A 21,429-nucleotide genomic window follows, 5' to 3' on the forward strand; every position below is an offset into this window, starting at 1 on the left:
GCCCTTGAAATCGCATGCAACATACTAAAAGTGCAAGATGGATTCTTTTCTCTGAGGACAGAGTCTATAGTTTCCAACCTATTCAAAAATAATACGATAATTGCTGCTTTTTACGAAGTTCTTGCCGCATGCCAGGCATTTTATAGATGAGGGAAGAGAGGCTCAAAGAGGTTAAGTAAAATTGCTTAATGTCACCTATTAAATAAGCAGTGGAGCTGGGATTTGAGCAAAGATTTGTCCAGTTGCAAAGCTTATGTTCTTTTCACCCCCACACCTCTAGGGAGTCTATGGAGATTATGACCACTGTTTTAGAAGCTTCCTTTGAAGGGATTTGCTGGTGCTAATAACCCACGTGGGGAAATTAGGGCACCAGCTACAGTCACTGCTCACCACTGAAGGGGCTGTAACACCATAGAATTTCTTCTATGTCCGTCCTGGCCGTGTGGCATCTGGGGGAAAGGGGGCAATTACCTGAATAAATAGGAGTGATTACAACATGTCCAGCTTCAGCTTTTGCCTAATAAATTGGTATTTATGGTCCATAGAAGGATTATGACCTTTAAGAAATAAATTTTAATGAGCACATTGCTAGGTTACAAATCTCAATATATCTATTTACCCATAAATTATATATGTATATATTTATATATTCATGAGAATAAGTCTTTTGGGGAACATTTGCTGAAAACCATGAACCCTACCTGGATTTAATGAACAAGTATTCACTAGAGTTGGAGATGTCTCAGGAATATTTAAACAACACAGTGATAAATAATAACAACAGCAAAGTTGTCAGTCATTTGTAATTTAGTTTTGGAGTTGTTTTTAAGCATCTTTTCTTTATTTTTACAAATTACAAATGCAGGGGGCGTCTGGCTGGCTCAGTCCGTGGCGCATGGGACTCTTGATCTCAGGGTCGTGAGTTCAGTCCTCACGTTGGACATGGAGCCTACTAAAAAGAAAAAAAATAAAATCTTTAAAAAATATATTTATTTACTTGAGAGAGAGAGGGAGAGGGAGGAAGAGAGAGCGAGCGCTCATGAGTGGGTGAAGGGGCAGAGGGAACAAGAGAAGGACAAGCAGACCCCCCCACTGTGTGGGGAGCCCAATGAGGGGTCTCGATCCCAGGACCCCGAGATCATGACCTGAGCTGAAGTCAGATGCTTAACAGCCTGAGCCACCCAGGTGCCCCCAAAAAACAAAATCTTAAAAAAAATCACAAGTGCAATACATTATGGTTGTTTATTATATGGAGTTTATTATAAAATAGACTCAAACAACACAAAGTATATGAAGTATGAAGTAAAACCTATACTACATCTTTTCCACAGAGGTGTCCATTCTTTTAGATTTTTTTAATGGCTTTATAATAAATGTTCATGTGTGTGTATAGTCTTAAAAAACCAAAAATAATATATGCATACATACATAATGTTTTACAGTTTGATGTATTTTAACTTAATATTATCATGGACACATCAGTACATTTAGAGCAACCTCATGCATGGTTAGGGCTACATGTATCCGTTGTATAGATGCGCTATGATTTCTTTAACTCACCACTGATGGGCATTTAAGTTGCTTCCCAATTTTTTACAGTTATACATAATGCTGTAACAAATTTCCTTGTGCATACATCTTGGTATATGTGGGTTTGCAATTTAATAGGACACATTAGTAAGAGTAGAATTTCAAGGGAAAAGAATATAAGCTTTTACAATTTAAATTGATTTACCATTTTTACTAGTTATTTTATTACTTTATTCATTAAAATGGATTTACTTTTTAAAGTAGAAGTAATAGATATGCTGGTAAAAATTCTAACAATGCATGAAGATAGAAATTAAAAGTCTCCTTTCTCGTCAATCTCTTGCCCTTAGCTCCTCTCCCTAAAAGTGACAATTGTTAATAATTTCTTATGTATTGTTTCAGGAACAATTGAAAACTTGGGTTTACATGAATATGTCTTTGTTTTTCTTTTTCAAAGTTGGGATCATCATTATGCACATAGTCGTCATATATCCATTTAATAATATATTTTGGAGGCATTCCCATATCAGAAAATATAGAATATAGAGCTGCCTGATTATTTGGGGGGGGATGCTGATTAGTATGACAGAGTAGGGATCTCCTATAATTTATTCAGTGAGCTCCCTTTGAAGTACTTTTAAGTTGTTTCCAGGTTTTAGCTGTGACAAAAGTCTACGGTATTTTGAAAAGGAATGGACGGTGGAAGGGATTTCTTGAAGTGACCATTAGGGACGGATCACAAGTTAAAATTCCTCTCTAGGTATGTTGAGCATAATTGCCTAATCTTAGCTCAGACACATGATCCAACAAAGGATTTGTTCGGACTTGTGTTTGTATGAAGACGAAGAATCTTCCTAAAGATACGCAGATGAAATGACTCCTAGATACGCATTTGAGAAATCCCCTTTGGAAAGAACGAAATAACACGAACTGAGTCCATCCTGGGAGATCTGCACTGTATCGAAACCCAGGGTCCCTGTATCTGTGGAGCTATTGATTTGCTAAGATGTATTAATTGATCTCATGCTCCAGCTGCTTTGAATTACTTTATGAACTAACCATTCTTCGAATATGCAGAGATTCATTATATAGTTTGTGCACTTTCTAAGGCCTTTGTTTGGCCCACTATGAAGCCCTCGAAGCAATTATCAGCTCTGATAGGAAAGGTTCCATAGTGATGGGCTCTATTAGCTAAAAGGCAATTTGGTTTGGCCCTTGTATATCAATTTTCTGTGCTACCCTCCTTTTTTATCACGAAAGATAAGCAGGAACTGTTTGTAGTTTGCTCAAACCTCCTTATTTGTATTCCCCTGCACAGGGTGACGTTCTCCTATAGATTCAGAGATGGAAGCTCTAGCCAGTCTCTCTCCCTATCTCAGAATTCATTTTTCATGTCCTTGCCTGGAAACTGGATACAGACACCATTTTGAAAAAAAAAAAAAAATATATATATATATACATATATATATATTTTTTCTCATCATCTTAAAGATACTCATTTCATATTTTTTCTACCCCACAGGCAGATCTGTCTATGGCGGTTTCTGGCCACTATTATCTCTCACAAATCTAATAAACACACCCTGAATTATATTTCCAAAGGTCGTGATTGAAAGAAAAAAACCAGGTGCAATAGGTAGGCTAGAAAACACAAAGATTTAATATGAGGTGATATACCCAAATCACAGGCAGATTTTGGTACCTTAGCAAATGTTCTACTTAATATTCTCTTGGCAGGTACATCAGCAACAAAATGCCTCATAAATATTCAGCGACTCTATACCTCTGTTCTCCAGCTCCCAATGATTACAATAATACAATTTTGTCTAGAGTGAAGGAGCAAATGGCAATTAAGCCCACAGGCCCCTGTGAATTAGCATGGATTATCCCCACTTTAAAATACAGAGATAGCAAAGCTCATGCAAATCATTTGGGCAAATGATCACTTGTTCACAAATGGGAACAGAATGAATGTGGCAAAACATGTTTGCAAGCCCTTCAAAGATGGAGGCTGGCCTCCGTGGTTTCTGTGGTCCCTCCAGTAGGGATGGACATTCGGTTTTCACTCAGCTACCTGCATGATGTGGGCTTTTGCATTTGCCTTTTTTTAATTGAGAGAAGTGTAGATTCACATGTGGCTGGAGATCCCTTGTACAATTTGCCCAGTTTCCCCCAAGACTAACATTTCACAAAGCTGTAGGATAATGACCAGAATATTGACGTTGATACAATTCACCAATCTTATTCAGATTTCCCTAGTTCTACTTGGACTCATTTGTGTGTCTGTGTGTATTAAGTTCTATATAATTCTACCACTTGTGTTGATTTGTGTATCTACCACCACAGTCAAGGTAGTGAATGCTTTCAATACCTCAGGGACCCGCCCCCCCCTCACCGTCGCCCCCCCTCACCATCGCCCCTCATAAACACACCCACCGGGCACCTGGGTGGCTCAGTTTGTTAAGCGACTGCCTTCGGCTCAGGTCATGATCCTGGAGTCCCTGGATCGAGTCCCGCATCGGGCTCCCTGCTCGGCGGGGAGTCTGCTTCTCCCTCTGACCCTCCCCCCTCTCATGTACTCTCTCTCATTCTCGCTCTCTCAAATAAATAAATAAATCTTTGAAAAAAAAAATAAAATAAACACACCCACCTCCCTCCTGTCCTTTCTCTCCACCTCCCTCTGCTCCCCACATCGCTAACCCTTGACGACCACTAATCCGTCTGCCATTTCTAGGAGTGTGTCATTTAAAAAATGTTAGTAAATGGAATCAGACAGTATGAACCTTTTGGCATTGACTTTTTTTTTCACTCAGTATCATTCCCTTGAGATCTGTCTAGGTTGTATGTATCCATAGTCTGTCCTTTTCCATTTCTGAGTAAGGTTCCATGGTATGGATGTGCCACAGTTTGTTTAGACATTCACCTGATTAAGGACATTTGGGCTGATTCTAAGTTTTGGATATAGCCACTCCCTTCCCCTAAAAAACCACACCCTGTCATGAATCTCTGTGTACAGGTTTTTGTGTAAACACAAATTTTCATTTCTTTGGGATAAATGCCCAGGAGTCCCATTGCTGAGCTGGATGGTAGTTGCCCATTTAGTTTTTTTTTTTTTTTTAAAGATTTTATTTATTTATTTGAGAGAGAGAGACTGAAAGAGCACATGAGAGGGGGGAGGGTCGGGAGGGTCAGAGGGAGAAGCAGGCTCCCTGCTGAGGAGGGAGCCCAATGCGGGACTCGATCCCGGGACTCCAGGATCATGACCTGAGCCGAAGGCAGTCGCTCAACCAACTGAGCCACTCAGGTGCCCTGCCCATTTAGTTTTATATGAAACCGTCAGGCTGTTTTCCAGAGTGGCTGTACCTTCTTGTATTTCCACCAGCAATGGATGAGTGATCCAGTTTCTCTCCATCCTTGCCAGCATTTGGTGTTGCCACTAATTTTTATTTTAGCTATTCCAGTAAGTGTGTAGTGCAGTTTCATTATGGTTTTCTTTCTTTTTTAAAAATTATTTTGTTTTATTTTTTAAATTTTATTTTATTATGTTATGTTAGTCACCACACAATACATCATTAGTTTTTGATGTCATTATGGTTTTCATTTGCATTTCCCTGGTGCCTACTGACATTGAACATCCTTTTCTATGATTATTTGCCATTTGTACATCCTCCTCAGTAAACTATTCATGTCTTTTGCCTATTTTTTAAGAAGATTTTATTTATTTGTTTGACAGAGAGAGAGATGGTGAGAGAGGAAACACAAGCAGGAGGAGTGGGAGAGGGAGAAGCAGGCTTCCCCACAGAGCAGGGAGCCCGATGTGGGGCTCGATCCCGGGACCCTGGGATCATGACCTGAACTGAAGACAGACACTTAACGACTGAGCCACCCAGGCACTCCGTTACTGTTGAGTCTTGAGAGGTCTATATATATTCTAGTCCTTGGTTGGATATATGTTTTGCAAATATTTTCTCCTAGTCTATAGATTGCTTTTAAAAATTCTTTTCACATGGGCTTTCATGGAGCAAAACCTTTGAGTTTTGGTGAAGTCCAATTTATCAGTTTTTCTTTTGGTGTCAAGTTGAAGAACTCTTTGCTTAGTGCTAATTTTGTACCCTCCAACCTTGCTGAACTCACTTCTTTTTTTGTTTGTTTGTTTTAAAAGGTTTTATTTATTTATTTGTCAGAGAGAGCACAAGCATGGGGAGCAGCAGGCAGAGGGAGAAGCAGGCTCCCTGCTGAGCAGGGAGCCCAATGTGGGACTGGATCCCAGGACCCTGGGATCATGACCCGAGCTGAAGGCAGAGCTTAGCCGACTGAGCCACCCAGGCCTCCCACTGAACTCACTTCTAAGTTTCAGGGGGTTGGGCTTTTTTGTTGTTGTTTTTTTTTTTTTTTTAGATTACTTGGGATTTTCTACATGGACAATCATGTAATCTGCAATGCTTAAAAATTTTTTTTTTATTAAGTAAACTCTACCCCCAATATGGGGCCCAAACTCACAATCCTGAGATCAAGAGTTGCATGCTCTACTGACTGAGCCAGCCCAGCACCATTGCAAGGTCTTTTATTTCTTTTTCTTTCCTTACTGGAATGCCTCTGGCTTCCAGTACTATGTTGACTAAAAGTGGTGAGAGTGGACATTCTTGCCTTGCTTCCAGTCTTGGAGGAAAGACATTCAGTCTTTCACCATTATGGTTGATTTTATGTTTTTTTATTTTTATTTTTTTAAAGATTTTATTTATTTATTTGACAGAGAGAGACACAGTGAGAGAGGGAACACAAGCAGGGGGAGTGGGAGAGGGAGAAGCAGGCTTCCCGCCGAGCAGGGAGCCCGATGCAGGGCTCGATCCCAGGACCCTGGGACCATGACCTGAACAGAAGGCAGACGCTTAACTGACTGAGCCACCCAGGCGCCATATTTTATGTGGTTTTTTTTAAAGATTTATTTATTTATTTGAGAGAGAGAGAGCATGTGCAAGAGTGGGGGGAGGGGCAGAGGGAGAGGGAGAGAGAGAATCTCAAGCAGACACCCCACTGAGTGCAGAGGCTGAGGGGGCTAGATCTCAAGACCCCGAGTTCGTGACCTGAGCTAAAATCAAGAGTTGGACGCTTAACTGACTGAGCCACCCAGGCGCCCCTGGTTGATTTTAAATGTAGGTTTCTTGGTGATGTTCTTTATCAAATTGACATAAATACCCTCTGTTCCTACCTTGTCAAGGGATTTTACCATGAATGTACATGGGATTTTGTCAAATGCTTTTTCTGTATCAATTGAACCTGTTTCCTAACCCATCGTAATTAATTGCCAGACTTGGGGTTTGAAAGAATCTTTAATTCCTATGAATCTTGGTTAAAAAGTTACTGACACTTGATTTGATCGACTTTATCTGGGATATGAATGATTCTTCAAGGCAGATATTGTTTCAGGGCATGGCTGTAATTTGGGATCCCCATTGGGATTCTATGCCTAGGCTTGCAAGGGCATCTTCACATTTTGGTTTAGCACCGTGATACTCTCCTCTAGGGTTTATGTCTCATTATTTTGGGTGATTGCTTATTCTTGAGCTGTTCAGCACTTACAGAACTTGGCTTTTATTATCTACGTTTGTCTTCCCTTGTTTTTTTTTTTTTTTTTTTTTTTTTTAGGTAGAGTCTCTTCTTTCTCCTAGGTTTGTGGTGGTTCTGTGTAAATTGAGGGCATGCACTTATGGGTACTAGATGATTAAAATACTGGCACACACCGTCTTACTTCTCTACACATTTCATCTGTGGAAATCTCATCCTGTCAACACTGTACCTCTCTGGGCCTAGTCTCTAAATGAAGGGATTGAATACAATGTCCAAGACTTAGTTCTACGATTCTGTGATTTTAATTAAGGCAGACGAGTCTGTTAATAAAGACGTTAGAGGAAAAACTTGGTACGGTAATCCCTCTGGAAAAAAACTCTCATCTGGAAGGTTCGATGGGAGATCTGCTGAAATAGAGAAATCCAGGCTTCAGGTTTAAGTGAGGCAATGTAAGTTGCATTATTTTCTAAGAGATACCTGGTACTTAAAATGCTACCTGCTTGGCAATTTTGTTCAATTCATTTGTTTTTCCTTTTCTAAGTTTTTTTTTTTTAAGATTTTCTTTTATTCTTTAAAAAGATTTTATTTATTTATTTTACAGAGAGAGACTGAGGGGCTGAGGGGGAGGGAGAGGGCGAGGGAGAGAATCTCAAGCAGACTCCTTGCTGCGTGCGGAGCCCAATGAGAGGCTAAATCTCATGACCCTGAGATCATGACCTGAACTGAAACCAAGAGTCAGATGCTCAACCAACTGAGCTGCCCAGGTGCCCCCTAAGATTTTATTTTTAAGTAATTTCTACACCCAATGTGGGGCTCACACTCACAACCCCAAGATGAAGAGTCCCACACTCCACCGACTGAGCCAGCTAGACCCCCCCCTTTCCTAAGTTTTATGCTACTTTTTGAGATGCTTATTGGAAGTGTTAATAACAGTTAACATTTACAGCTCAGCCATCTTTAGATACAAATATCGCACCTAACTCCCATCCTCTGTGTTCTGAGTTTCTCGTTACTCATTAGGACTCCTGTAACAGTGCTCTTTGAATATTGTATCAAAGAGGATAACTTGGACTTTTCTGGTATTCGGTATTTTATTGTTTTCCTAAAAAGTGAGTGCAGCTCCATCATGAATCATTTGTAAAAGAATGGGAATTAGTGTATTCTTGGAGAGTGTTTCGGGCTCTGGGATGCCATGCTCCTCAAGTGTGGTATAAGGGACCCTTTCACAGGTTTGCTAAGCCAGTTGGCTGTGGTAAAGCCTTTTACAAAAATGGAAACCCGGGGCGCCTGGGTGGCTCAGTCGTTAAGCGTCTGCCTTCGGCTCAGGTCATGATCCCAGGGTCCTGGGATCGAGCCCCGCATCGGGCTCCCTGCTCGGCGGGAAGCCTGCTTCTCCCTCTCCCCCTCCCCCTGCTTGTGTTCCCTCTCTCGCTGTCTCTCTCTCTATCAAATAAATAAAAAATCTTAAAAAAAAATGGAAACCCAAATCCTGACAGTTCTCCCTCTACTTGTACTTTATGGACACATTTGAAGGCAGAAAAGTTGAAATAAATGTTGTGCTCCAGAAACATAGCAGTTTCTTGGTAAGGCCTAACAGAATGTGGATCTCTGATCATTGAAATGATGTCGTAAAATTAAGTGGGAGAGTACTTCTATTAACTCTGACTTTTCCCCTTGCACACGTGTGTTGTGACTTTATGCATGTGTGACTTTTGTCAACTCTGTCTGTACAGTCAGTTGCAGGCTTCCGAGTGTCATTCATCCTACTTGCTAATGACCACAAAATCCTAAAGAACATCCTACACACATCTCAGAATTTCTATCTATGCAAATTAAAAGTAATTTTAATGCTCAAGACAGTGAAACAAGTTAGTAGATTGTCTACCACCATAATTATTTCTACCTCATAAGTAATATGCTTCCCAGGTGGATAAATTCAAAATGCTAATTTCCCAATGGTAAATATGCATGATTTCATTCTGGGTGATCTGAACTGGAGAAAAATTATGACTCAGTCTTGAATTTTACTATGCACCATTTTCGCTTGGATGTTCCATCATCCCGAGTTCCACTTACCCAAGTCAGAAGTGCATATTTTTCTTCTGAGAGAGGCCACCTTCCCAATTTTCCTATTTCCTATTCTCCAAGTCACCCAAAAGCAAAATTTGAGTCCTCTGAGATTTCTCTGTCTTCTTTAACTCATAAGCTTCTTTGTTACCATAACCTGTCAATTCTTCCTTTAGGAATCCCCCATACTACTTTTATTTCATTCCAAGCCCTCACCATCCACTTATTCAGTCAACCTGCAAATATTTACTGGACATCTACCATGTGCCAGGCCCTGCGCGTATGGTGTAGTGAGGAAGACGGACTGTAATAAGCACACACAGATGTAAACCTGCAGTGGTGACAACTACTCTGAAGAAGAGGTATGGGGTGAGGGCGCCTGGGTGGCTCAGTTGGTTAAGCGACTGCCTTCAGCTCAGGTCATGATCCTGGAGTCCCGGGATCGAGTCCCGCATCGGGGTCCCTGCTCGGCGGGGAGTCTGCTTCTCCCTCTGGCCCTCCTCCCTCTCATGCTCTCTGTCTCTCATTCTCTCTCTCGCAAATAAATAAAATCTTAAAAAAAAAAAAGAAGAGGTATGGGGTGTCCTCAGAGCCTAGAATAGATTGGTGTGACCTAGTCATGGAGGCTAAAGAAGGTAGCAGGCTTCCTTGAGGAAGTGATGCATGAGCTGAGCTCTGAAGGATGAGGAGAAGAGGGATGGGAAGAACATCCCAAGTACAGGTAACAGGGTAGGTAGCAGTCATGTGGTGGGAAAGAGAATGCCAAGTATTGGAGGATTTAAATGAGGCTGGTGGGCTGAAGCCCAAGAAACAAGGGAGAAACCTCACACAGAGTGAGGCCAGACAGGTGGGTAGGGACCAAACTGCACATAGCTTTGTAAGCTCTATTAAGAGGCACACTTTTTTAATCCTAGGAATAATAGAAGGCCACTAAAGGGAGCTAAGTTTGTGTGTATTTGTGTGTGTGTGTGTGTGTGTGTGTGAGAGAGAGAGAGAGAGAGAGAGAGAGACATGATAAAATTTGCATTTCAAAAAGATCATCCTGATTGAACTATGGAACAGATTGGAGGGGGGCCAAGAGCAGAGGGAGAGAGTTCAGTTGGGAGGGTACTGCAGAGTCCAGGTGAAGAGACTGATGGTGGTTTGGTGAGGATGGTAAGTGATTGAGATGGAGAGAAACAGATGGAATCAAGAGCTATTTAGGAGGTAAGAGTCATAGGGCAAAATTATGGGTTGGCTATGGCAGGTGAGAGAGAAAAGGAAGGAGACCGCGGGAGAGGGTTTTGGCTTGCATGATTGAATGTATGATGATGTCTTTCACTGAGAGAGTACTGAAAGAGGACCCAGTTTGGAGAGAAGACAATGAGTTCAAATTGGGGCGTATTGAGTTTGAGGGGTTAAGGAGATATCCAAGAGATGTCAAGTGAGCAATGGTGGAGCTCAGAATAGAGATCTGGTCTAGAGATATAAACTTTGACTTTCATCTGTGTACAGGTGTAAACTCAAATATGAAGGTGTATGGAGGAACCACAGGGTAAGAAGAGAAGAGGTGCTGGGACCAAGGCTTGAGGAACTCTAATATTTAATGACTGGATTAAATAGGATGGGTCTGCAAAGGAGATAGAAAAGGAGTGGCCGGAGGATCAGGAGAAAGCCCAAGAGTGTGTTATGTCATGGAAATAATGAAAAGAGTATTTTAAGAAGGATGGAGTAGTCAACATTGTCAAAAGCTGTTGAGAGGTCAGATAAGATGAAGACTGAAAAAGTATCCATAGTATGTGTCCTCATGGAGGCCATTGGTGGCCTTAGTGGGTGCTGTGCGGTGGAATGATGACAAAACCCAGACTAGGGTGGGCTAAAGAATGGGGCCGAGGAGGGTGGAGACAGTCAGTATAGATAAAACTTTCTTTAAAGTGATGTGATGGGGAGGAGGGAGATGGGACAGTACCTGCAGAGATGTGGGGCTTTTATTTTTTTTATTGTAAGAGACTAGAAGATGTTTTATTTTTTTTTAAAGATTTTATTTATTTATTTGACAGAGAGAGAATGAGAGAGAGAGAACACATGAGAGGGGATAGGGTCAGAGGATGAAGCAGACTCCCCGCCGAGCAGGGAGCCCGATGCAGGATTCGATCCTGGGACTCCAGGATCATGACCTGAGCCGAAGGCAGTCGCTTAACCAACTGAGCCACCCAGGCGCCCCTAGAAGATGTTTTAAATCAGGAAGGAAAGGCTCCTTAGGAAAAGGAGGGATAACTGCGATGGTAGCGCAGCTGAGTTTCTGATCACTTCAGTTAGGTTTTCCTGTGAAGTAAGGGACACAGTTACTTAATAAACATGTGGGGGCAGAGTTTGATAATGAGGAAGGTTTTATTTTATGTATTTATTTATTTTTAAGATTTTATTTGATGAGAGAGGGACATAAAGAGAGAGAGGGAGCGTACACAAGCAGGGGGAGGGGCAGAAGGAGAGGGAGAAGCAGGCACTCCGCTGAGCAGGGAGCCCAACGTGGGGCTCGATCCCAGGACCCTGGGATCATGACCTGAGCCGAAGGCAGATGCTTAACTGCTGAGCCACCCAGGCGCCCCAATGAGGAAGGTTTTATTTATTTTTTTATTTTTTAAAGATTTTATTTATTTATTTGAGGGAGAGAATGAGATAGAGAGAGCATGAGAGGGGGGAGGGTCAGAGGGAGAAGCAGACCCCCCGCCGAGCAGGGAGCCCGATGCGGGACTCGATTCCGGGACTCCAGGATCATGACCTGAGCTGAAGGTAGTCGCTTAACCAACTGAGCCACCCAGGCGCCCGAGGAAGGTTTTAAATAGTTACTGTAGAGAGTAGTAGCAAAATTGACCAAAGAAAAGTAGTGGGATGGCTGGGCAGTGTGAAAGGCTTATTTGGGGTTGGTGATGATGAAATTATAGAAATACTAGTTCATCCCCTTGTGTGACCGTGTCCGGCAGTGCTTGACCGCTCAAGTGCTGGTATGGAGGTGATGGAGAGTTGGATTGGCTCAGAGTTGGTGGGAGTGAGGTGAGGAGGAGGATTCTACCAGCCTCCTAAAAAGTCTCCTTGCTTTCAGTGTCTTCCTGTTCCTATCCATCCTGTATACGAAATTCATTTTTTTTTTTTTTTTTAGAGAGAGAGAGAGAGCATGGGCGAGCATGCGAGTGGGGTTGGGAAGGGGCAGAGGAGAGGGAGAGAGAGAATCTTAAGCAGGCTTCATGCCCAGCACAGAGCCCAATGCAGGGCTCAGCCTCATGACCCTGAGATCATGAGCTGAGCCGAAATCAAGAGTTGGACACAACCAACTGAGCCACCCAGGCGCCCCTGAAATGGATATCCTTCTACTTGTTACATAATGAGGGCATTTTGAGAACCATATAGAGATTTTAGAAAGTAGAAAATCATCTTAAGAAAAACCAAGTAATCAAGTGGCTTGATTATATCTGATACTTATCGCCTCTTAAAAACATGAGAAAAAATTATAGAGCTCTAACAGAATTGTTTCTGATTTCTAAAGCCAAATCCAAAGTAACACATGCTTTCTAATTTTTCAGTTGTTTCTGAAAATATAACAATTCAAGAAATGAGCACAACTCTTTCACAACAAATAGATTTGACAACTCCATCCCAAGTTACTGGACTAAAACCACAAGAGACGATATATTCTTCTACAATGACGTTTAAAAGCATGCCTCTTGGGGCGCCTGGGTGGCTCAGTTGGTTAAAAGCATGCCTCTTTTTGCAACTGATTATACAACCGTATCATATTCCAATACAACATCTCCACCTCTGGAAACAATGACTGCACCAAAATTTTTGAAGACACCCGTAGCTGAGACAACCAGATTCACGGCAGACATTTTGTCTACTTCAGCGGCCATCACTCTGCCTACCAAGAGTACCTCTATAGGCACTACTACCAACTCCATGAAGATAACTAAATCCCCATCTTCAGAGAGCACAAGGACAACAAAAATGGCTGAAGCCATTGCTACTGAGACCTTTCATCCAACTACAGCTACGAATTTTCTATACATGTCCGGACTTACCAAGAATTCAATTATATCCAAGACTTCAGTGACTGGATCTCAGTCAACCATTAGGAAGACAACATCTTTATTCTCATCTGCTGAGTCGATACCCATATCTACAACATCTTGGCCCAAACACAAATCCACAGGTATCGATGCACCTTCAATCACCACAGCTAGCCAGGAGTTTCTTGCCTTTACAGCTGCTGGAATAGTACCTTGGTCCACGGTGGAAGAGACTTCAGCTACAACTACTCACGTTGGGACTGCATCAACGTTCCCACCTGAGTCTGTGCTCAGCTCCACAGTTGCTCCAGTGGATTCTGTATTTCCTAGAAATCAGACAGCATCCACATTGGTAAGACTGGCATGGAAATAGCATCTCCAGTTCATTCAAAAACGCTCCCAACTAGGCCTATTGAGATGATGCCTGTGCTAACAGCTGAAACAGAATTGACATCTACAAATTTCCAAGACGTCTCTTCACCCAGAATGGTGGATACAATATCTACCTTCATACCAAAAAGGGCCTCTTCTGTGGCCCTTTCTTTCAAGACATCCTCCCCGTTCACCAGAGCTCAGAGTGTACAGCCGGTTATTGATGCTGAGACTACACACACAGCCTTGACTCTTGGGGTCACACTTGCACCCATGGCAACTGACACTCTACTTCCCCCCATAACACCTGGGCCAGTATATACCCAGAATACACCCACAGGTGGCGGAAACATGCTTCCTTTGAATGCCACTAGATCAGCTTCCACATTCAAGGCGTCTGAGTCTGGTCACACATCGATAACTGATGATGGTGCCCATCTGTTCGCTACCAATGAAACCACGTGGACTCCCAGGCCAGACCAGACCTTGTGGACATCAGCGTTCCATGGGAGCGCTTCTAATGCGGGACATTCATCCACTGCTAGCACTGCTACTACCCCACCAGAAGCCCCCTCCGGAAGCGAGGCTACCACTATCACTGATGCTAGCGTGACTGCTGGTGCCTCTACAGACAGATACGCAACAGCTCTATCCACGCTCACGACTTCATGGCTTGCTAATTTCACCACAGTTTCCGGAACCACATCTGTAACCAAATTGCCTGAGATTAAACTTACCACTTTAGGACACAAAACTACTCCTCTGCCCACAGCAGCTGGAGGTGAGCTTCTTTCAACACCAAGGGAGACATTGGTTCCACCGGTAGATATCATACCTACCCTTGCTGACATTGGACCAAATGTCTCTACTGAGGAGAGCGCTAACGGTCTTGTGACAAGGACAGAAACAGCTTCCCGGTATCTTGAGGGAAAATCAACTCTAGCAGTGACAACTGAGCTTTCCCCATTTGCAACAATGCTGGAAGCAACAGAATCTGCACAATGGTAACAGCCTCTGTCACTGTTTCCCCTTTTCCTGACGCAGAAAAGTTGACCACCCCGTTGGATGATAAAACTGCAACCACTGAGGTGAGAGGAAGTTGGATTTCTACAAAATCGATGGAAACCACACCTAAGAGCTCCTACGACGGAACCACAGAAATCTTTAATTCTGCCCACACCCACACAGCACACTGGACTTCAGAGGCTCCACCGGAGGGAAATCCAACTCCATCTCCCAATTCTGGGAGTACACAGACATTCCCTGAACCCTTGGGTGCTTCCACCACAAGGATTTGGGGGACCAGTGTTGCCACTCTCCCTACAGACATGACAGCTATGTCCTTGTCTGCTGGCATCTTGTCTCCACAGCCTACTGCTACCCATTCCTCAGCAGCCCCTGCGCCATCAGCTATGGTGACCACAGCATCCGCATCACCATTGGATCAGACAGCTTCCACGACCAGCGATACAGTGCCTACCCACAGACACTCGGTTCCCACCACTTCAGAAGCCACAGTGTTCTCTGTCAGGATGACACCCACGGCAGTTCCCTCTCTGACAGAGACTCCAGTCGCCTCGTGGAGGCCTCCCACTCCCGTGGCAACTAAGGCCGAGACCACCTTTCTCTTCACCTCAGCTGACACAGTAACCCCATTTACACCCACTCTTGTCTGCTCTAAATCTCTCCCCAGCAACATTCCTGTTGTGTCCTCCACCCATGTGATTTCAACTACATTGACACCAGGAGCAACCCAGCCCATATCTCAAGGGGAGGAGACTTCTACCCACGCTCTCAGCCTTCTGTACACTCTCAGCAGCAGTGAGAATGTAGTTAGCTTGGCTCCTAGCTCCACAGAAACTTCTGTTGTTGATGAGACCATGCCCTCACACACCTCTGCCAATAAGCTTACAGTAGATGGTCACATTTCTCAGTCTTCAACAGGTCTTGGAAACACACTGGTCCCCACCCTATTAGTGACCGACATTTCTACCATATCTTCTGACAAAGAGCGGACGGCCATATCCCCGGGAAACGCCCCTAGAACTATGGAGGCGACAGAAATGTCCCCATCAAAGAATCCTTTTATTTCAGACTCCCAGAGTACTTCATCCTTGGAAATGACAGAGACAGGATTTGCTGAGACCACAACAATTTCCAGTCACCAAACACATTCACCTTCAGAGTTTCCACTTGCAACTCCACCTGACAGGATTTCAGCTTCATCTCCCACTTCTGGGACTATACAGCCTACACCTACCTCTCTCTCAAGTCACACAGTAGATGCTCACATTCCAGAAATGTCTACCAGTCTTGGGAAAACAGCCCTCCCTTCACAAGCCCTGACAATTACCACATTTTTGTCTCCTGAAAAAGAAAGCATCAGTGCCCTTTCAGTATATACTCCCAGGACTGAGAAAATGATCGGAAGTACCACCTCTGTGACTCACCCTTTCTCATACCGCCAGGATACTTCATCTGTAGACACCATAACTTCCAGGACAACAAGAATATCCAGTCCTGTAAATGTCAACACAACCCTTTCGTACTCGCTTTCCCCTAAGACTCAAACTGAGGTGACTTCAGTTGCTTCTCCCATTTCTGAAAGTACACAGACCTTCCCTGAGTCCCTATCTCTTTCCACAACTGGACTAGCTAGTGCCAATTTTACAGTCGTCTCTGCTGATGGGATCACTACGGCCCTGTCTGCTCCAAATGCACCTATGGTACTTCTTGGGAAAACCTCTGTGGCGACATCGACTCCTATCTACCAGATGTCCTCACTGCCAGTCAGTGTCACTGCCTTCAGCTCCAAAAGAGTTTCTGACACTCCCACAATACCAATAAAGAAATCTTCTAAAATAGCACACCCAGACTATTTGAAAAGTCCCTCCATAGCCACTTCTGGGCCTATGTCTGAGATGCCCTCAATGTCAGTTAATGGCTCTGCTTTCTCACCTCCAGCTGTTTCTTTTGACACTTCCACAAGAGTTGGATCATTCTCTTCATTATTGTCTACCCCTAAGACTACTATGACCCTACAAACATCTACATTGGATGTCGCACCTGGGCCTACTTCAAAAAGTGCACTGTCTTCCTCTGCTTCCTTTACTTCAGGAATGATGGAGGTGTCCTCCAGGATCACACCTACATCCTCTTCCTCTCCGACACAGCCAACTTTCCCCTCTGTGAAAACCATTCCAGCCACTGTTATGGCGGGGATAGCGATTCCATCTGTAGGTACCGCTGCCTCCTCTCTACTCGGTTCTAGGAACACTGAAGCTATTTCTTCCATTCCAAAGACCACATTTTCACCATTTCGATCAACAACTCGGCACTCGTCACAAAGAGATGAGACTACAACTCTGGGCATATTATCTCTCACAAACACTTATTCCAGAACTGCTGCCCTTGAAAGTGTGCTTTCATCTACTCCGTCAGATAATCTCTATACTTCATTGAATATTCAGGTTTCCCCATCTTTGACGAGCTTTAAGAGCACTCCTGGACCCACAGAAAGGGTAAAAGCCACCACTTACCTTTCTTCGAATACAGATAAGATGACTCCCTTGTCAGAAAATACTTCAGCAGCTGAACTAACAAAAGGTGCCACATCTGTGGTTACCCCTGTTTTGTACCCCCCACAGACTCCATCCATCGCAATGCCACCCTCTGTGACATCATTTCTTTTTTCACCTCATAGTACTGAAGCCAAGTTCTCCACTCCAGAGACTTTTTTCCCTCTTACGTCCCAAATGGTTGAATTTCCAGTTCTGGGAACGAGAATCACATCTGGTAACACCCAGTCTCTGCTTATGACTTCCTGGAACACACCCACAGCTAAAGGTTCTCAATTTCCAATTTCCACCACTACTCATACACCTACACCCCGCAAGGTGGAAACAGAGACTCCATACCTTGTTCCTGGGTCTTTGTCAACATTCACAGCTTCTCTCACTGGTCTGGTATCTGGAGATGTTATGGCAAAGTCATCAATTCCCACGTCAGGAATTCTTCCTACGTTGGAGATGTCTGACAGCCCTTCATCACCAATATCTTCAAGACCTACCACTATCACTTTGGCTGACATTAAGCACACATTTGAGAAGACAGCTACATCTGTAACTCCTGGGACTACCCTTGCATGGAATCCTTCTGGTGCCACTTCAGGATCTATACTTTCAGAGGCTACTAGTTCATCCATGCTGGCTTGGATTTCATCTACTCTCCCTTCGGGTTCTCCACTGGCAACTGTACCCGGTATTTCTCACACTCTAACTTCTTCTCCAGTAGAGGTGTCAAAGTCTGCATTTCTGACTTCTGACACCATACCAGTGCGCTCATTCACTCACTTGGCAACACTACCCTTTGCTGCTGTAAGCACCGCACTCACCCAAACCACTCCTACACTTACAGTGGGCAGTATCACTACTGGCTTCCCAATTTCTCTCCCCGTATCTATACAAATCCCAGCTGACAGTGCATACACTTCTAAATCCCCCGAGGCATCTCCCAGAACCACTGTGACTGCCAACTCCAGGACCGTGTCTCAACCTCTACCCTTTAGCAGAATGAGTAGGTCACCTCCTGCAAGTGACCACATCCTATCTATTAGTTCTGAGCTTCCGCCTCGCCCTGCAGGAACATCTGCATGGAGCAGAATCCCAGCTGCATCAGCATGCCCTACTTTAGTTCTTCCTAAGCCCACGCTGGACTCCTTTCCAAATATAACCACCACTACACTTACGGCTGCCTCATTTCCACTCACATCCACTGGAGTAACACATCCTTCTACAGCGGCTTTGTCTTCACTACTCTCTTCCTCTTCTGAGACAACCCAGTTGGACTCCACACCTTCTTTTCTGTCTATGGAAACAGCAACTTCCCTTACAGCCACTAAGTCCATAGGTATGTTCCACAATAGGGGCAGCGTATCACTAACAAAATGCATGCACAATGGGTCATGTGTTCTCTACGGCGGCCATTTCTCTGAAGGCAGAAAAGGATAAAGGAAGGCATAGACGTTTCCTCTCTCTTTCAGACAATGGGTCCAGGGCATACCTTGTCCAAACACAGAATTCTGCTTAGCTCTGCTTTATTGAAATATAATGCAAATGTATCTTTGCATTCAGCGTGACACTTCTAAATACCTTTCCATCCATTTTGTTCCTGATGCTCTGTCTCTGCCAGGGTGAGCATGGATCAGGAACTTCACCCTCTCCCAGTAGAGAATTATATGGCCTTAGGTCTGACATGATGACTGCATACCAGCAAACACCAGAAGATACTCTAGCCTGCCTTTTTGAATGCCTCTTAGACAGGCCTCAGCTTCTCCAGTCTCCACCTCCAGCCAGCTTGGGAAGCTTATCCATGGCTGGGGAGTATTTGCCTTCCATGTCATTCAAATATTGGATGTCCCTTCCACTTTTCACATTCCAAAATTGAAATCTGATAGGACAGACAAGAGAAAGAGGAAAAGAGAGAAAAACCTGAAGCAGAAAGTAAGGCACAGGAAGAAATAAATATTTTCTCAGGGCAAATGATCTTGTGAGATAATGTTCAGCTTGACCATGAAATGGACTGGAAATGTGTTGGCTAATGAAAATTGAGGATTTGGGGGATTTGCAGAATGTCCATCAACTGTGTAGCCATCAGGAAACTGCCCAAATAATTAAAGCAAAAATGTGATGGTAATCTGTTTTGCTTTTGGATACGGAGCCCAAAGTGCTGGTTCTTGACCTTGGAGTTAAATTAAGCAAAACTTAAGAATGAGACTTCATTGTTGGTCTCTTTAAAATGACAAGCAATTTTCACCAAATTTATGGAAGTTAAATTTCTTGAACTAAGTGAATGAAATTAATCTCATTTTTAATTACAGTTTCCTTCTACAATATTGAAATGAGCTTCTCTGTGTTTGATAAAGAGCCAAGGATCCTTATTACCAGTGTTGTAAATGAATTTGTAGAAAAATGGGTAAAATAATCTTTTAAATATTTATGGTACATATAAAATATGTGAAGATACATATATGATAGATGGAGTAGATTAAAACTAGGGGTTACTTTTTTTCTACCCATAGCATATTTCACAGCTACTTGGTTTTGATTTTTTGCAGCAAATTTATCCACTCTGTAAGTAACACCGTAAGGATGTATGTGGTCTCTCATAGTGCCAATGCTGAAAGCTTTTATGGGATATTATTTTAATTCGCTTAGAACTGTACATTTCCCTCCACTGACACAAATTCTGGGCCTTTGCCAAATTTTTTTTATTTAGAGAAAAGTAGGAGAGCAGTGATAACCAAGTCTATGCTATTGTATTTACATATGTTTGTTTTCTGCATTTTAATTTTTTTCTCTCCTACACAAGAAATGTTGTATTTATCCTTACATTTTTCTGATAATAAGAGTAATACATACTCTCTGTAAAAAATTCAGACACTGAAATCTGAGACCCAGAAAGTAAATGTCTTCTGTAATACTGCTCCTTGTATTGATTCCTCTTACAGTCTGAGGTATATTCGTTCAGATTTTTTTCCTCTACCTGCGATAACACTGATGCAAGTATGTTCTTTGACAAAAATAACTGGAATCATACAATTATGCTGTCCTGCAACTTGCTTTTTCTCACTTAACTGTATATCTTTGAGCATATTCATGCTGCAAATATTGATCTACCTCATATACTTAAACAGATACCAAGGATTTCACTCGATGGTTGTGATGTAGTATTTTTTTTTTTTTAAATCCAGACATCCGTTGGTGGACATTTAGGTTGCTTTTACTTGTTTTTTCTCTATTTGGAACCAATGCAGACAATAACGCCCTTGCAATAAATTTTGGGGACACTTGAGTTTTTCTATAGGATAAATACCCAGAACTGGAATTGTTGGATCAAAGGACACAAACATTTCACATTTTAATAACTAGAGTTAAGTGGCCTCCCAAACAGGTGATACCAATTTGCACCCCACCAACAGTAAACGATCATGTCTGTTTCCTCTCTTTTTCCATCAGCGTTTCTTTGCTAGTGTGTATAACATGATTATAAGTGCTTGAAAGTGGGTGGGTGTATTTGTCCACTAGGTCTGCCATAACAAAATAGGATGCACTGAGGGTCTTAAACAACAGACATTTCTTTTCTCATGGTTCTGGAGGCTGGAAGTCCAAGATCAAGGTGTTGGCAGGATTGGTTTCTCCTGAGGCCTCTCTCCTTGGCTTGGAGATGGACTGTCTTCTCTCTTTGTCCTCGCATAGCGTGCATGCGCGCGCACACACCCCCCAGAAAGAGAGAGAGAGAGAGAGAGAGAGATCTGGGGTCTCTTTCTCTTCTTATAGGAACACCAGTCCTATCAGATTAGGGCTCCACCCTTATGACCATATTTAGCCTCAACTGCCTCCCTTAAAGGCCCTACTTCCAAATATAGTTACATTAAGGGGTTCGGGCTTCAATGTATGAATTTCGGAGACAACACAGTTCAGCCCCAAAATAGAAAAACTGAATGGAGCAGATGGAAATGTTGAACCAACCAAAATAATAAATGCAGCATTGTCTCAGGTACCTTTCCTGGGTTAAGATAGAGGAGTGAGAATACTAAATCTGATATGTTTTATCTTTTACAGTTGAATTCTATATTTCAGGACAGTGAATTTGCTCTTGCTAATCTGACTATTCAAATCAAAACCAGGTACGTGAGTGTCATCTATTGTGGGTCGAAGGCAGTTTGAGGGATTCTGGGTATGTTCCTATCCAGAGGGGATTTCTTTCTTTCTTTCTTTCTTTCTTTCTTTCTTTCTTTCTTTCTTTCTTTCTTTCTTTCTTTCTTTCTTTCTTTCTTTCTTTCTTTCTT

The 21,429-nt window shown here is 42.9% G+C and overlaps 1 protein-coding gene across 1 annotated transcript in view; it reads left to right on the forward strand.

The window, feature by feature from the left end:
* Nucleotides 1-21,429, forward strand: part of ADGRG4 (adhesion G protein-coupled receptor G4) — a 123,637-nt gene that overhangs the window by 43,472 nt on the left and 58,736 nt on the right. Inside the window, 6 exon segments of the mRNA XM_035005814.1 lie at nt 12,726-12,861; nt 12,900-13,561; nt 13,564-14,580; nt 14,583-18,488; nt 19,459-19,553; nt 21,203-21,267. Of these exon segments, the coding sequence (XP_034861705.1) occupies nt 12,726-12,861; nt 12,900-13,561; nt 13,564-14,580; nt 14,583-18,488; nt 19,459-19,553; nt 21,203-21,267 (5,881 nt within the window).

The sequence above is a fragment of the Mirounga leonina genome, unplaced genomic scaffold (genome assembly GCF_011800145.1).
Source record: "Mirounga leonina isolate KUSES-001 unplaced genomic scaffold, KU_Mleo_1.0 Mir_101664, whole genome shotgun sequence".
NCBI lineage: Eukaryota > Metazoa > Chordata > Mammalia > Carnivora > Phocidae > Mirounga > Mirounga leonina.